Consider the following 18,228-nt stretch of genomic DNA (forward strand, 5'->3'; position numbering starts at 1 on the left):
TCGCCCCTAAGATGGCGCCGCCCACGGCGCGGGGCCCCCGCCCTCCCTCGCGCCCGCCTCAGCGCTCCGGGCAGCCGGGCCGGGGAGGCGCGGGGACATGGGCGCCTCAGCGAAGGGGTAGGGCGGCCGAGCGGGGAGCGGCGCGGCGCGGCGGCGCTCGCAGGGCTATGGCGGTGGCGACGGCGGCCGGGCGGGCGCGGCGAGGGACGCCCATGTTCTCGGTAGGCGGCGCGGGGAGAGGGGGATAGGTCCTTTTCCTCTCCCTTTTCTTCTTCTAATTTTCCGGTTTTATTTGCGTTCAGGAAGGTCGCTACAAGGTGCGCTGGTGTAGTACCGATGGTACCCAAACCTGGCTGTAGCGTACGTGGAAAAATGTAACAACATCAGGCGTTTTAGTTGGGTTTTTGTTTTCTTCTGATAAAATGAAATTGGGCTCTTGATTCGTTTGAGGTTCTTAAGTGTAGATATTCCTGATTCGCGGCGCTTTGCTTTGTTTTTCCAAACTGTCTTATGGTGATGTGAATCATGAGAACAGCTTCTCTATAGTAAAGACAACTGCAAATCATCTAGATGGTTGTCGTGGCACCTCAGTGTTTATGGTTGTAAAGATAAGCAGAAATAGGGGCAAGTAGTCTTTTTTTGGGTACACCGCAGAGGGTGATAATACCTGTACATGGCAACAAAGGTGCTACTCCTTGCTCATTTATCTGTTGGGCCAGATGTGTTACACAGAGAACAAAACTTGGAATTGGGGGCGGGCATAAATCAAACTAATACAAGAACGTGGAGGCAGCTAAACTTGTCAATAAGAAAGCAGGACGGACATCCTGTTGTCCCTGATGTCTCTCTTAAGCAAAACACCCACAGGAACGGTGAGGAACTCTCCCCCTTCAAGATTTGAAAATTTACAGCAAAACTGACCCTTAGGTTTAATTCCCTCAATAACCAGAGTTTGGAATGTGTCATTTCTCTCTTTGGTGTGCATGTTTGGTGGAGAGATCCCCCATGCACCCAGCGCTGTAATAAAGGGAATACCTGCTTGACGTATTTCATTGGTGTGTCAGGTTACTTTGTCGGATTTCTCGGCGTCAGATGAATGGTCAGGAGCTAAATGGTGCGCTGTGCTCACTCCAAATGTCAGCTGCTTTTGATAGTGTTGCTGATGTAGCTACACTAAACACACAGCGAAAGCTGACTCCCTCTCCCAGGGCTGAAAACCTAGCTGCTGCTGCTCAGTGTATTGCTTATCTGTTTTTGGTGGGTGTTTGCCTTCGTCTTGGGCTCAGGAAAGGTCACTGTAACAGCTTGGGAAGCTGCCTTTCACCCTTCATTTTTTTTTTTCCCACTTTTTTGCTTTAGCATCTTTTTCTAATAAATATTCTTAATCATAATTGGTACCTTTGTACTTGTGTTGTGCTGAACCTTGCTTGTCTGGTAACTCTTGCTGCTATTTTGAAGTTTGGAAGGAAACAATTTGAGTTCTGGAAAGACTAAAGGGTCATTCATGTGGACTGTGCTCTTACAAGAGATAAGAGGAGACATCCCTGTCCAGCACAGACCATTCCTGCTGTCTTAAAACAGTTTTGTTGAAGAGGTTTCTGCTGTGGGATAGATCCACAAGTAGTTCTGTTAGTTTTCTTGCTTAACAGTGATGTTGGTGACTCAGAGACTGTGCGTTCCTTATAACTGTACTGTGCACTGTGTTGCACTCTGATCTTCGTATGGCTGGTAGTTTGCTTTTTATTTTGATCCTACATGGCCATGCTTTCTGTAGGCTTATATCCAAGCTTAGTGAAAGCCAGAACAGATCACCAAGATCTCAGATGCAACTTAAAGCAGCAGGGATACCTCTTTCTTTTCTTGATGATTGTGTTTTTATGATGTTGTTCCTGTTATTGTCCTCACACTGCTGTAAGAGTAGAGATCAAAGCTGCTAATACCCATTAATCATGAAGAGGCTGGAGGCAAGGCATTTTAGCTTTAAAGCTGAGCTGTTCCCTCAGCCTCTTCCTGTTGGACAGAATTAAGCAATGTGGCATAGGGTGATCTGGGGACCTTTGCAGTTGGAAACATTTGTTGCTTTTGTTTTGGTTCTATTTATTTATTTAAAGTTTCTAACTGTAGCATTGCACCAAACAGTGCATTGTTCATGCACTCAAGAGCATGGAATGCAGACACTATAGAAAGCTAAAAGACAAACAACAACAAAAACCCAACAACAACCAAACGCTGCAGAAGTTTTGCATGTAATACTCTACTGCTGCAGCCAGGCAGCTCACTGAATCGCTGGAGACGGTGTCTCATTCTTTCTTTGTATGTTCCCAGCAGAAAGAGCTCACATCAAAGAAAAGAGATGAGTTTGAAGACATCTTGGAGGAGAGACGATTGTCTAGTGACTTGAGATATGCAATGAAATGTTATACACCAGTGATCTATAAAGGGCTTTCACCCTGCAAGCCAAATGCTATTAAAAGTGTTGTTCTGCAATCGGAGCAGGTTCAATATGTTATCAAGCAGGTGAGTCTGAACGCTGAGCCGTAAAACAAACTAAATTGAATACAGACAAACTTTGTGTGGCAACAGGAAAAAAAGAAATACTGTTGGCCTTATCAAACACTGTAGGAGTAGTTTGGAAGGCGGTCCAATAAATCAGTAACTTGAGAGCCATTCTCTTCTGGCAGGAAAGACAAGTACTGTTTTGCCACTGGGTTGTCAGTAAAGCTGTTAGATATCTGATTTATGTCATAGTGTTTTGATTTTGCTTATATGACACTTCATCATCCAACGTAACCAATGTGCTTTAGCATTTTTTTCCCTTCCTTCACTGTCCTTGACACAGAGCAGCATTGTGAAAATCACACTGCTTAGTAGACACTGCTGTACTTGGAGAGTGTCTTGTAGCAATTTTATAGGCTAGGTGATGTGTTTGATTGAATCATAAATGCTACATTCCCTAAAATGGAAGTTCTATTTTACACAATTCTTCCAATTGAAAATACTAAGATGTGTCCACGTTTGTTTTAAGGTGAAGGACACACACACACATATATATTCAATATATATATTCAACATAATAATTTATATTGAATAAAGTATTTCATGTTCAAACTAACTTATATTTTGCATTGCACTGAAATGGCTGGAATAATGGAATTACTTAGCAGAAGTACCTATTTTCAGTATTAAAGAAAATAAATAAATTCCAGGCCAGCAGAAGTATGTGTAAGATATTTAGGTTAGTTCTGAGTGAGTGGCTGCCATTATATTTTTATTTTCAAATGGCTAGTGCCTGGTGTGATATATCAGAGCTTGCTATGACATTACAAACTGAAGCACCACCTGCATTTTCCAGCCCTGTTGCCATCAGGAATGGCTCAGTAACATTTAATATGAAAAAATTGAACCTTTCCGTGTGGAAACAGTAAAGCACTATCTGAAAGAAAATATTTTACGTAGGATTTGTCAGAAGGATGCTCCTGTGATGTTTTCTTCTGAAGTGCTGCTCTTCTGTTGGAAAATGATTGTGATAGAAATTTTTCAGGTGGGTGTGAAGCAGTTGAAGGAGGTTAGCAGTCTTGCCATTGCAGTCTGCTTCTCAGCTCCGGTCTGTAGATTACTGCAGTATTGCTGGTCTCTGAACTGAGCCATGCTGTTTAGGAAGCTTTTTACTCTGTCATTCTTCCTCTTTCTCCCTGTTCGATGTTCAGTAATAGGCATGTTCCTCATTTCATAACAGCAAAAGATCAACTTTTTGGTTAAATATTTCTCTGTTTAAAATAGAGACTATAAACCTCTTCTATATAAGTAGAAGAGATGGTTATTAAGTTTGCTTTAAAAAACTTCAAAATGGAAAGTGCTAAGAAGAGGAAAAAAACACATTGATATGCAAAGCTGGTAGGGACAGCACTTTGTTTGCATTTCAACTAGCCACTGCCACAGTAATAAATGAGAATGAAGTTCTTTAGTTAAGTCTTAAAATCGAACCCAAAAGAGCTTCTGAGATCTACTTGAATATTTCTGCAAGCTTAAGTTTCATTTTACTAATTAAAGAAAACTGCACGCAGCCTTCTTCAGACTATAGGAAGTATTCTTAGCACCTTCAGAGGAGGTTTAAGTTCTATATGTTAAAATATTTGGATAGTTTATTTTGGAGGAAAAAAATGTTACTACTCAGCCCTTGTTGACAGCTTAGCTCATTGTTGATTTTGAACAGCTTTATCGTGACTTTCTCTTCCTGTTTGACACTGAATGGATTCTGTAAGATGAGACGTATGCCTGCCAGATAAAACTCTTACATTACTGCTGCTGTAATTGTTGTGGCACATTGAATAAGCGTGCATGGGTGAGGAGAAAGGGGCAACATCTGATTGTTCTTCTCTTTATTTCTATTCAGTTAGCAAAAGAAATGGGAGAATCACCTGATATTATTCAAGAAGAAGCCATGGAAATCCTGGATGAGATGGGTCACAGTATGCAATTAGGAGCTGTCAGATTTTTTGCCTTTACTCTGAGCAAAATATTTAAGCAGCTATTCCAGAGAGTTTGCGTGAACGAAGAAGGAATGCAGAGAGTGAGTACTGTTCAAGAAAAATATAAAGCTGTAGTTATTTTCCTACTGATCCTTAGGCAAAGGCTCCAGTCTCTGCTTTTAGGAAAAAAAAAAAAAAAAAAAAAAAGACTGCCTTTAAGAAAAGCAGCAATAAACATAATGAAGAGAGGAAAAGTCAGATGATGTATATTTGAGACAAGCAGGCAGAAGAATTTTTCAATTTTTTTTTTCAATTTTTCATCTGGATGACTAAATTTGATAAGTGTTAAGTTTTAAGGCTGAAAAAGGACTGAAAAGTTCTAAGGTTTATGAGACAAGGTTTGGTTTTTGGTTTGGATTTTTTTTTTTTGTAAGGAGTTGCTTTTGAAGAACAGCAACTTTGATCTGCTTTCTTTTAGCTTCATTTGCTTTTTAAAGCAGCAAAGAATGCAATCCATCTTGGAAGCAGTTTTCTATGTGGAGTGGAATGGGACAGTAGCTATTTGGGCAGTAGATAAAAACAATTCCAGTTTTTCTATTTAGGGGGATGAGGTTATGTGGCCAAGAATATAAAAATAAAAGGTTATTAGTAAGTAACTAGAGTGGTGAGATAGTGGAAATGTCATCTGAACTAAGTGCTAGAATATATTAGAGTGATTGAAAACTTTGTTACAAGGAACACAGAGTACATGCAAGGAGTACTCATAGGTAGGTTTTAGTGATTCTGTTAGATCACCAAATGAAAGAGTTTTGCAGTATGAAATAATATGTTTAATAATAAACTCTGCTGTATTGGGGGTTGAAAACCTAATTTTGTATGGCTGAGTGGGTTGACTGTTCTGCAAAGCCTTCATACAGCTAAGATCCATGAAACACTGTATACCTCTGACTCAAGTATTCCTCAGCTCCGTGGGCTGTCACTGCTCTGGAGGATACAGTGTGTGTTCCTTGGAAAACTTGGCAACTTGGAAGCTTTGATAGCTTGTACTGGAGTTCCCATTCCCACATAAAGATATTGGAATTAAGCTATCATGTAATGAGGTGACCCTGTCTTTTGCATCCTGTGATGCCTTTAAACAACAGGGTTCAATTCTAGAAAATATTGTTCCGATTTTCCTATGGTTCCATGGTGAAAACAATATGAAGTGAACAAAGAAACTATACTCAACAGATGAGTTTCTATTCCTCTGTGTGAAGCTGTGTGAAGATTTGTATCTGCAAGTTTCAACAGCAATTCTGCAAACACTGGAACAATATTGTTTGTTCTTATTTCTTTTTTCAGTTGCAACATGCCATTCAAGAGCACCCAGTTGTACTGCTGCCCAGTCACCGAAGCTATGTAGACTTTTTGATGCTGTCTTATTTGCTATATACGTATGACTTGGCTTTGCCTGTCATTGCTGCAGGAATAGGCAAGTATGTTCTTTTAATGGTGTTTTCAGGATTCAGAGAACCAGTAGCAAGGGATCAGGTATCTGCTGCTATGAATAGTTGTTTAATTTCTGTTCCAAATGCACTTTGTTAAAATGCCCTTGGATTAGATGCTTGCATGGTACAGGCCCCCTCCTCTGTGCTGAGTCCAGTCAAAAGTAATTTTTTTTCATAGCAAGTTTAATCAGTAGTACCTCATCTATAGACCCAAAGCTGGGAAAAGATAGGCATTGTGAAGCAGACTTGTCTATTGCTTTCTTTTCCTGGCAACAGACAAAAGCTTGGCCAAGAGTTACTGTGTACACAGAGCCTTTTGTGACACTTGATACAGCTTTAAGTGCCGTCACAGTAGCCTGATATGAAGTGCCAATTACCTCTTGCTACTTGGTGGTGTGACTGATTCCCTTGAAACTGATTGGTGACATTGGGATTGGAGGCTGCCTGAGCTGTAGTAACCTTGCAGTGATGGAGTTCGCTCTTGAGGGATATTGGACAGGCAAAGAGTAAAATCTGGAAGCTTAATTTTGAAAAGAACTTCCAGCTCTTTTGGGAGTTAGTCAGCAGTCCCCCCTGGAAATCTGTCCTCAAGGACAAGGGAGCAGAGCAGAGCTGGCAGATCCTTAAGAAACCTTTCATTAGGGCACAGGAGGTCTCCTGAAAGTTGAAGAAGTCAGGAAAGGAAGGCAGGAGACTGGCATGGCTGAACTGGGACATACTGGTCAAATTGGAAAGCAAGAAAAAAATGCATGATGGAATCAGGGACAGGTAACCTGAGAGGAGTTTAGTGATGCTGCAAGGTTGTTTAGGGATGGGCTCAAGACAGCCAAGACTTGACTGAAATTGTACTTGGCAAGGGGCACAGAGAAGGATAGGAAAGGCTTCTATGAGAACATCACCCAGAAAGGGAAAGCTCAGGAGGGCGTACACCTGCTTGTGAGCAATACTGGCGGGCTTGTAACAACAGGCAAGGAGAAGACTGAGGTACTCAAAACTTTTTGCCTCAGTCTTTACTTGAAACTGCTCTACACCCGACTGTCAAGTAGATGGTTCAGAATCTGGGAACTGGGAGAATCACACCTCTCCCTCTGTAAGCAAAGGTCAGGTTTGTGACCATGTGAGGAACCTGAATGTCCATAAGTCTATGGGTCCTGATGGGATGCATCCCAGAATCCTGAGGGCATCAGTTGATGTAGTTGCCAAGTTTAGGGATTTGATTTAGTAGTTGGGTAGGGATAGTGATAGGAGGATGGTTGGACTAGATGATCTTGTAGGTCCTTTCCAACCTTATGAACCTATGAAGTTACTCTCAGTGATGTCATGAAAAGTCATGGCAGTCAGATGAAGTCCCTGGTGACTGGAAGGAAGGCAATATCACACTTATTTTTAAGAAGGGTAGAAAGGATGACCCAGGGAACCACTGACCTGTCAGCCTCATCTCTGTGCTGGGGAAGATCATGGAACAGATCCTCCTAGGGTCTATGCTGAGGCACGTGGAAGAGAGGGAGGTGACATGCAATAACCAGCATGGCTTCACCAAGTGCAGGTTTTGCCTGACCAACCTCGTTGTTTTTTATGGTAGTGTAACTGCATCAGGGCACAAGGGAAAAGCCACTGATGTTATCTGTCAGGATTTTGGTAAGGCCTTAAACATGATCCCCCGTGTGATCCTTCTCTCCAAATTAGAAATATATGGATTTGATAGGTGGGCTGTTTGGTAGATGAGGAGCTGGTTATGAGATCATACCCAGAGAGTAGCGGTCAATGTCTCAACGTCCAGGTGGAGATCAGTGACTAGTGGTGTCCCTTGGTTCAGTACTGGAGCCAGTGCTCTTTAACATTTTGTCGCTGATATTGGCAGTGGGATTGAGTGCACCCTCAGCAAGTTTGTGGATGACACCAACCTGTGTGGTGCAGTCAGCCTGTCTGAAGGATGGGAAGCCATCCAGAGTGACCTAGATAGGCATGAACAATGAGCACAGGTGAATCTCATGAGGTTCAGCAAGTCCAAGTTGTGTCACTTGGGTCGTGGCAACCTCTGCTATCAATACAAGCTGGGGGATGTAAGGATAGAGCACAACCCTGCCAGAAAGGGCTTGGCACTGGTGGATGGGAAGCTGAACATGAGCCGGCTGTGTGCCCTTGCAGCACAAAAAGGCAACCATATGCATCAAAAGAAGCATGGTCAGCAGGTCAAATGAGACAGTCCAGCCCCCTCTACTTTGTGCTGGTGAGGCTTCACTTGGAGTACTGTGTCTTTGGTACAGGACAAATGTAAACCTGTTAGAGCACCTTCAGAGGAGTGCCACAAAAGTGATCCAAAGGTTGTACGCCTCTCCTCCAAGGACAGGCCAAGAGAGCTGGGGCTGTTCAGCCTGGAGAAGAGAAGGCTCCGGGGAGACATGGTAGCAGTGTTTCAATACCTAAGAAGGGGCTGTAAGGAGGGAGACAGACTTTAGCAGGTTGCAGAGCTGGTGAGGTGGTGTGGGTGTGAGGCATGTGAAAGGATGCATTTGGGTCTCAGTTCTTGGTGTGGAAGTGTGCAGTGCAGTGGGGAGAGTTGTGCATGGCAGCTGCATCCTGTCTGGTGGATTGATTGGGCAGTAGGAGGATGGAGGCAAGGGAGAGGATAGCATATGCTTTGTAGTGAGTGAGGGAGGGTGGTAGGAGAGTAAGGGAAAAAGAGAAGAAATTTGCAGCTGCTGTTTTTGCCCAGGGTCCTGTAGCTAATTTACTTTCATCTTTCTATCTAGTGTCTGAATATCCACTCTCAAATGTTTTACTGATTGAGGTAGCAAGAAGACTGAAGCAGCAAATGGCAGGCTGCTGTGTAGACTCCTTTTAAATACCTCCCCAGAATATTTGTTACTGCTAAGTGCTTCCTGGTTTTGGCAAGCTAAGCATTCAGGGGTTACTTGAAACTAGAAAATGATCAATAATTTTGTCTGGTTTATGCTACCATTCCCAAATTGATGAGTTGGGCTCTTATATGACATAATATAGTATAATTGGTTAGTTTATTTCTGGGGTTAATTTGTGTCTTCTGAGATGCTTTCAGTGATAAGCGATCTTTCTGCGGATGAGTGAGACAATGTACTTGGAAAAAAAACCAGTCCTCATTATGGCTGAAATCTGGATGTCTGAATTATCAAAATAAATAGATGTGAATGCTATATATATATAGATAGATAGATAGATATAGTTGAAAGCATATCATAATGTGCCAGTCATGTCTTCCAAACGTTTGCAACAATGGAATTCTTGAGAGAGATCTCTTTCTTTCTGGTAATTGGATCAGTCTATTACAGAAGGTAGTTGGTTCTGCAGGCAGATGTTAAATTCTGTGTGTGTGGTTTTCATTTTTGTTTGCTTGTTTTTCAGATTTCCTGGGAATGAAAATAGTTGGTGAGCTGCTACGAAGGGCAGGTGCCTTTTTTATGCGGCGTTCCTTTGGTGGCAACAGACTCTATTGGGCAGTTTTTGCTGAATATGTAAAAACTATGTTAAGGGTAAATAAATTGTTGAGCTTCAAAATGTATGCTTAGTAAATACTCTATTGCAACAATTCATGTTAAATAAGTGTGACATTGTAGGCGTTAAATTCAAAGTCTTCACTGATGGAGGAAATGCGTTTTACCTCAGAGTTAATGTTGGTGAAGAACATGTGTGTGCTGGTACTGCAGTTCAGCAGTGGGCAAACAAATTCATTTGCTTTGGATTGTGTATCTGTATCACGTGACAGACAAAATATTTTTGTTAATTAAACTGCATAGTTTGGCAAATATAATGGATGAGTACAGGTTCGAAATAACTGAGGTTGGAGGTGGCGTGGCTTCCATTAAAAATATCTGCTTATGTTGGAAGTACTTTAAATGATTTGCGGGCATTAAAGAAGAAATATTTTTATTTTTCTGACCGGCTTTTTGTTTGTTTTACTTTTGAAGAATGGCTATGCCCCAATTGAGTTTTTTCTTGAAGGGACTAGAAGCCGCACTGCTAAGACACTGACTCCAAAGTTTGGTAAGTTTGTTGAAAACTTGGAACCTTTTATGATGGACAGTGTTTTCATTAGTGGCTGTGTTCTTCCTGAGTGGTTGGAAACTGATGAGGTCTGTGAGCAGTGGAAAATACTACAGTTTAAGTTCAAAAGCAATATAAAGAACATCAGTACATGTCTCTTGCACTCTGTTTTCTCTTCAGTTGTGTACTTAATTGCATAACTCTTCCCTCTTTGCTTTTTGGAAGATGGGCATTCCCTTACCTGCTCAGAAATATTGTAGGTTAACACTTTGTAAAAGTCGCAGGGAGTCTTTACAAAGAGATGTGCTCTTTTCAAAAGTACTCCTCTGCTCTTGCACAAATAGTTGTCCAAATGTATTGCTTTTACATTCACCTTCTGTTTTAATTCTTGGACAGTGTGATCTGCATCTGCTTGCTCAAAGAGGACACACGATGTACACTTATTAGTAGTTTCTAAAATGTAAATATATCTTTTTCAAAGTTCAATTGCAGTTGTTCTTCCTTCCTTGAATAAGCCAAGGGACTCACTTTTTTTTTTTAACCTAATGTGCAGGTCTTCTCAGCATTGTGATGGAACCATTTTTGAAACGTGAAGTCTTTGACACGTACCTTGTTCCCATCAGCATCAGCTATGAGAGGATATTAGAAGAATCTCTTTATGCATATGAACTCTTAGGAGTCCCAAAACCCAAAGAATCTACATCTGTATGTAAATTCCTAAAGAACAGAACCTGTGTGGTTGTATACACATCCTGTAGCCCTAAAATTTTTACTCTTCTCATTTCCTTAGGGGTTATTAAAGGCTAGAAGAATCCTCAGTGACAATTTTGGTACCATACACATCTATGTTGGCCAGCCGGTATCACTTAGAACATTGGCTTCTGGGAGAATCAATCTATGCCCATATAACTTAGTTCCCAGGTACCAAATATTTTTATGGTTTATGCATGAGAAAGCATTTATTTAATCCTTAAAAATAGTGAAATAAATAAGTAGTTCTCTGTTTTACTTCTGTTCCGCTTTCTCTCATCTTCCCATCATTTTCAGTGAAGATGCTCTGTCTGAGCACAGAGTTATCATGCTTCTGACTAGCTGTTGGGAAAACAAAGAAACAAGAAAGAAAGAAAGAAAATTAAAGCTCTCTTTTCTGAGAATTCAGTAGTTTTATCACATAGAAGTTCCCCTTTCTTTCCCTTCTTGCTTTATTACTTCAAGCAGTTATGTGGTGGGGTACTGAGGAAGCTGGAGCTACGACTGGATTTGGTGATTTGTAATTTGATACATAAAAATGTAATTTATGTGCTCATTTATTTTGAGGATAGAAAGTAGCAAGTGTATAGCATCAATACAAAGTTTGTTTTGCTCTGTACTGTGTAGCGCATAGAACTGCCCTGCAGATGGTAACATTTGGGAGAGATACGTAAAAGAGTGTGATTTATATTCCAGATGTTGGAGCTTTTTTTAAACTTGAACTGCATTGTTGTTGTTTTCTTTTTTTTTCAGGCATCTTCCACAAAAGCCAACTGAAGATATCCAAGAATTTGTCAGTGATGTTGCCTATAAAATGGAACTCCTGCAAATAGAAAACATGGTTTTGAGCCCATGGGTGCTAGTTGCTGCTGTTCTGCTCCAGAATTTGCCTGCCATGGATTTTGAACTCCTAATAGAAAAGACTGTGTGGCTCAAAGGCTTAACTCAGACTTTTGGAGGATTCATTGAATGGCCTGGTATGCATTGAAAGTGTTATTTCTATTCCTTTTGTTGTTTATGAAGAATAAGTCGTATTTTTGTGGAAGAGGTGTACAGTGACAACTTTATGTATTGTTTTCAGAGGTGCTGAGTCATAAATGGATTTTAGCATAAGCCAGAAGTGATGCTAAGGGTTTGCTGTTGAATATGCTACTTTGAAAAACAGAGTGAAGCAGAATGGGCATTTTTTACTGTGATTTCCTGAATTGTGGAATGAGGGGGAAATTATAAGCTGGTTATATTAAGTGCCAAGGTTTGCCTAGTATCTTTCAGGACCTTACATAATTCACAGGCAGTTACCCATTCTGCAAGGGTGAGTGAGTAAAATGCCACATTTGTGGCATGACACTGACTTAAGAGTTGGTATTGTGACTAAGAATTAGCCTGAACAAATGTGGGAGATAATGAAGGAGAAAGTTTGGATTTCATTTTTCTGAACAATTGTTTTAAACCAATCTCTATGAGCCAGGGTGTGACACAGATGATGTGGAGCTTCATGACGTAAGTGGAAAAAGTCAGCAAAGGAAAGTAGTATGTGATGCAAATACATTCACCTTTTCTACTGTCAGTATATTTAAACTATGGATCTTTGCTTCTGTAGTCATAATCAAGGATCCCTCTCAGTATTATGATAAAGAAATATGAGCAGATCACAGTAATAACAGAACTGGACAAATAGCACTTCTCCTTTCAGGGATCTTCACTGTAGTGAAAGCAAGTCTGCTCCTGCCAGACTGTAAAAGGAAGAATTACATGGTGATGTTAAAACATTGATTAGAATTTGATTGCACAGTTAAACCAAAAAACATGCTGCTTTCGTGTTTGCTTGTTTATTTCATTTTGCTAGCAACAATGAATAAGCTTTTGTTTTAGTAGCATTGTGGTACAGTCAGGGATTGGAAAATGGGCAAGGCATTGAAATGCAGACAACAGCTGGGAAGATTTTGTTGAAGTGTGCTGGCCATGCACGAGGTGTTCATTTATGTAGAAGCAAGATTTGCTGTGTGGGGGGGCTGTTTTTTATTTTTATTTTTTGCAATAATTTGAAGGAATAAATGTTTTAAAGGTTAATTTGAAGGCTTCACTAAGACAAACAAGTACATGCACCCAGTCCATTCTTCTGTCTCCAAACAGCCCGCAGTTTCTCCTGTTATTGTGCTGGTTGGTTGCAACAGGTGGAACATTTGCTTATGTATTAAAAATTTTATATTAAAAATGTGAGCTGCAAAATGATTCAGTCATACCTCTGCTTCTTATTATGCTGAGAAACTTGAGAAAATGATGGTGAAGCTGGAGTACAGTAACCAAAGGAACAAGTAAGGTGCCAGGGAGGTTCTACACGAAAGCTAGTGAATATGAAATGTATATTTTTTTTAACTTAATTTGGTATGAGGAATGCCTTGTATAAGAAAGCCATGGAAAAGAAAAAAGATAAAGAATTGTTCATCTGATTGAAAACTTACAGTGCTGAGAGCGTTTTTCTAACTGAATGTTTGGTGTAATAGTTGTCCAATGGAGGTATGATCCCTGTTGTGTTTTCCTGATAGAAAATCTGTGTGCCAAAAAAGCAGTGATGTCAGGCCTCACCCTGCACTCCAACATTGCACGCCTCGTCGATGGCCACGTGGTCCTCAATGACAAAGGAGCAGAAGATGGAACTGTAGGGGAAATAGTTTTTAAGCGAGCTCTGGTCATCCTCATGTGTAGTACCTACAGAAACCAGTTACTGAACGTGTTTGTGCGCCCATCCCTGGTGGCACTTGCCTTGCAAATGACACGCAGCTTCAGAAAAGGTACGTTTGGGCAGCTTGGGGAGCACAGTGCCTTTGCTCCCTGCTCTGCCATCAGTGAGAGGAGCAGGAGGTTCCTGTGGCTGATAGTAGGAGCCATTAGAGAAAGTTATGCCAGGACGCTGAATGAGGTCTCATGGCATGAAGTGAATGTGTTGGGAGGGGACAGTGGTGTTTTGCTTGCCTTTCTAGTTTGTTTACCTCTTGATACTTTTGAAAGTAGAGAGAACAGAATTATGATGAGATTATCCCAATTCTTGTTTACGCTATTCTGCAATCTAGAAGCAATCGAATTTAGAAATTAAGTGTCTGGGAGAGCTTGGGTTGCTTCCCTTGCAGCATGCATACTGAAACTCCCATAGGGTGAAATGGTCCCAAAAATGGAAAATATCAACCTTTGTATTTCAGCTGTTGAAGAGAGCTATGTTTGGAGGTCTCTCCTGGTTTTACAGCAAGGCTTAATTTCATGGTGTTAATACAGTGGTTAATTTGCTTGTTTTGCTGGTGTTCAGCAGGCCTGCTGAACACCAACTTCAGGTTACAAGTTCACATACGGTGCAGCCAGTCTTTCTTCTCAGTATTTTTTCTGAAGTGTTTCAATGTTTTCTAGAACTTGTCTAATTTAGTAATATTTCAGCATGACTGACTTCGTGCAGCATCTGCTTATATGATATTTAATGCATGTGTGAGAAGCTACACTCTGCTGCTACTTCCTTTTAGAAACAGCTGAGTTGAGTATTTGCTGTTCCACTGCAGTGCCTTCAGTTGTATACGTAGACAATGCTTTGAGTGACCAGTCCAAATTTTATCTAAGGCAGAAATTGCCTCTAAAATAAGGTTTAAATGGCTTTTCAATTGCATGTTTTACATTATGATTTTTAAACAACAGTGCTTTACAATATATTTTTTCAGAGGAAGTCTACAGCAGCTTCAGCTTCTTGAGAGATGTTTTCTCTGATGAGTTCATCTTCTTTCCCGGTGTTTCACTGAAGGTAAAAACATCCCTCATACAAAAGTAATGATAGTCCATGGCACAGCTAAAATAGCATCTGATTTTGGATTTCAGCTTAATGTGTGCTTTGTGATAAATGCTAACAGATATCAGCTTGATCTGTAAGTGGGCGGGAGAGCTTAAAGGAAGGTCAGAGCGGAAGTACACATTTAGCTGCAAGTTATTGAATCCACCAGGTTGCGTATGCATTTGTTGGTTGTTTTCTTGTTTCTTTTCTTGTGTTTTATTTGCTGTCAGCTAGAGCCCCCAGATCCCTTTCTGCAGGGCTGCTTTCAAGCCACTCCCTCACTGTGTACATTTACACAGGGCTGTCCATCCCAGCTGTAGAACCTGGCATGGGTTCTTGTTAAACTTCATGTGGTTGATTGGTGATTTGCCAGCCCTCCAATTGGTAGATCTGTCTGCAGGGCCTCTCTACCCTTGAGGGAATCAACAGCTCCTCCCAGTTTAGTGTTAAAGTGTTTAAGCTTCTCTAATTTACCTTCAAGTCCTTCATTGATGAAAACACAGAAGAGAACTGTCCCTAAAGTGGAGCCCTGCAGAACTCTACCGGTAACTGATATAACCTCATTTAATGATGCAGCTCACTATAAATAGCATCATGCTGTTGTTTTTGTTACAGTGGGTTGGTTGGTTCATTTGTTTTGTGGAGAAAGCTCTCTGCACTTGTTTAGGTGCTAGCAATTCAGTTGTGCTTCTCTCTTCCAGGATTTTGAGGAAGGCTGTTTTCTTCTCACAAAATGTGATGCAATTCAAACAACTCAACAGGAAATCTACCCTACCGACAAAGGAGGCGATGTAGTATCATTCTTGTCAGCTATGTTCAGACCGTTTGTGGAAGGCTATCAGGTATGCTGTTTTTCAAAAGATTCTTTTTTTAATCCTGTGTTTTATAGGAAAACTAGAAGTGCAATGATACTTGTGTAGTATAAACAGTGACTGCTTTCATAGCTGGGGAGCGGAAGAGTGAAGAAAGAGTAGTAATGAGTATCTCAATACTGCCCATCGTTCAGCAGCCTGATTACAGCTTTGGCTGAGAATTTACAAAATGAATAAAACAATAAACTACCTTGTAACCTTAATAAACGGTTGTGGGTTTACAAGCTTCACAGGGAGTGTGCTGCTGGCAGGCTCCATTCTCATTCTTACAGGGAGTTCTTACTTAACTCCTTTTGCGGGCTGTCCTGCCCGATTCAGAAGTGAGTTTGCATGTGAGAGCTTCTTTTTCTCTCTTTACATTCTTTTCCCTAAGATTTTAATATAGCTAAATACTAAATACTCTGTTGTAACATAAGTAACATACATGTAAAGAGGAGGCTAAAATCTCTGATATATCAGCATAATGATGAGGGAACTGATCTGCTGTCTGACTTAGGCTGACTGGTACTGACTTGCCTGGTTTTTCCAATCTGTCAAATAGATAATGCTTTAATAAAATTATACTGGTTTAGATTGCAAGAACAGAAACATTAAATTAATGCCTGAGGTAACTGTTACAGTAATACTGAGTCTTACTTTGTTATCTCACACTTGTTAAACAGTAATAAGAATTTCAGATGTGCTATTTAGTAATACCTTGTAAGTTCCTCTGCTAACTTTTCAAAGTGCAACAAGATTACTACTTTGCAAGGACATGTTTGTGCTTAAAAACAAATTGACAATCACAAGCAAGTGCTAATTTTTGTTTTTAAACGTCAGTTAATTTTCAGATATCTGTCAAAGGAAACAAAGGAACCCTTTACTGAGAAGCAGTTTATACCTGGAGCCCGCAATTTTGTTTTTCAACTCCTTGAGAAGGGTGTGTATGGCTGTTATGCAACATGGTTTGATGAGTGTAACCTGTTAATGGACAGTGATAAACCTTTTATTTGTGTTTCTGCTTTTTCTGTAGGGACTACACACTGTTACGAAGCACTGTCTTCTGACATGCAAAAAAATGCCTTAGCAGCTCTTGTGCAACTAGGTGCAGTGAAGAAGAATAAAGTGTAAGTCAAATTGGCTCCTTGGTGTATAAAAGACAAGATGTGGCCTTACTAGAAGTTCTTAACAACTGAGCTATTAGAATTAAGCAGATAGGAGCCATCCAGTTTCAGGAACACCAGCCAACTGAAGGTTGATTTGTGTGTACCTGAGTTGCAATGAAGACCTCGGTACTTACTCCTTTCTGTACGGGCTGTGGAAGTGGGATGCCACCCCTCAGAGTGAAAATGCTTCATGGGCTCCACCAACAGAATTCAGTAATCCACTAGTGTGCTTCTTCTGATTCCCCTTTCTGTGCTTTTTGGTTTTCAAAGTTTCTGTCAGGATTTTGATAAGCAAATTGAACAATCCTGCTTATTTTTAATGAAGGAATCATAGAATGGTTGAAAAGGACCTCAACGATCATGTAGTTTCAACCTCCCTGCCGTGGACAGGGTCACCAACCACCAGACCAGGCTGCCCAGAGCCACATCCAGCCTTGCCTTGAATGCCTCCAGGGACCGGGGCATCCACAGCCTCTCTGGGCAACCTGTTCCAGTGTGTCATCACCCTTTGAGTGAAAAACTTCCTCCTATTATCTAACCTAAATCTCCTGCCTTAGTTTAAATCCATTCCCTCTTGTCCTATCACTATCAACCTGTGTAAACTGTTGTTATTTTATCACGAACATCACAAGTCAATTTGAAAGCTAAATCATTAAAGTTATTTAACACAGCTCACAAAAACATAGTGACATACATTTCATATTATAAAATCGGTTAGTGTTGTGGTATTATTTCTTATGTTTAAAAGTATAACCATGGGAGTCCCTGCTATGAGTCCATACTTGGCCTTGGCTGTTTGCACAGAACGCTTTTGGCTACTGAGGACCCTGAGCTATTTTCTTGGGTGTCTGTTGAGGAAATCAATTGTTTAAGGCTTGTAGCGCTCATGGAAAGCACTCGAAGTGTTGTTGTATGTCCCCTGAAGTGTCACTGTGCTAAATAGATATTTATAGCTGCATTCCCTTTCCCCTTTTAAATAAACGGAACAAATTGAGTGCAGCAAATTTTGACATCAGCTGAAGATTTCAGAGGTACAGTCTTGAAAATAGTTAGAATTGAAAACAAACAAACAAACATTCTTTTCCTGCAGTTATCCATAGTGAAAACTGGGGAAGAGAGGCATGGGGAATGTGAGCATGAAGAAAGATAAGGAAGCTGTGACAGTCCTTGAACACAATTTGTTTAAAAGTCTACCGCACCCTAAAAATAAATCATTTTGCTGGTGGGATGAAAAATATGATGAATTTATGATTACTTTGATGATTTTAGCCATTTCTACATGAATAAGAAATAATCATTGAAGAAACGTTTGTGTGGTTTTGTTTTTGAACCGTAGGTCCAATGGATTCTCTTACAGCATAAATCAAGAGGCTATCCATAAAATCCTGGACGTGTTTGGTAAGCACTTCGAGTGATGTCTGATTTGTTTGGATTTTGAAAATGACCAATTTTCTCTATTTGAGATCTTGTGCAACCCGAAGGCCAAAGCCAACAAATAGTTGTGCTAAGCGTTGGCTCTTTGTTCTCCTTGCCAGATGCCAGGACACCTGTACAGAAGCCCATGGCTGCAAGGCTCTGAGTGCTGCCGAGGCTCCACGGCGCACCAACTGAGGCCACGTCCCTTCATCTCACCCCCACGGCTGGCAGTTGCGTGGGACAGGACAGAGGGAGTGTGTG

At 40.8% G+C, this 18,228-nt stretch overlaps 1 protein-coding gene across 1 annotated transcript; it reads left to right on the forward strand.

The window, feature by feature from the left end:
- Positions 1-9: 9 nt before the first annotated feature.
- Positions 10-18,205, forward strand: GNPAT (glyceronephosphate O-acyltransferase). The gene is made up of 16 exons (XM_065730845.1): positions 10-221; positions 2,326-2,517; positions 4,394-4,570; positions 5,811-5,940; positions 9,338-9,465; positions 9,901-9,976; positions 10,530-10,681; positions 10,767-10,897; positions 11,480-11,703; positions 13,273-13,518; positions 14,428-14,507; positions 15,236-15,376; positions 16,226-16,325; positions 16,419-16,512; positions 17,888-17,949; positions 18,087-18,205. The coding sequence occupies exons 1-16, from the start codon at positions 12-14 to the stop codon at positions 18,128-18,130; spliced, it is 2,187 nt and encodes a 728-aa protein (XP_065586917.1). The 5' UTR covers positions 10-11; the 3' UTR covers positions 18,131-18,205.
- Positions 18,206-18,228: the final 23 nt, after the last annotated feature.

Source organism: Cyrtonyx montezumae, unplaced genomic scaffold (genome assembly GCF_038088225.1).
Source record: "Cyrtonyx montezumae isolate F1298 unplaced genomic scaffold, pur_monq_1.0 scaffold_0, whole genome shotgun sequence".
Classification (NCBI taxonomy): Eukaryota; Metazoa; Chordata; class Aves; order Galliformes; family Odontophoridae; genus Cyrtonyx; species Cyrtonyx montezumae.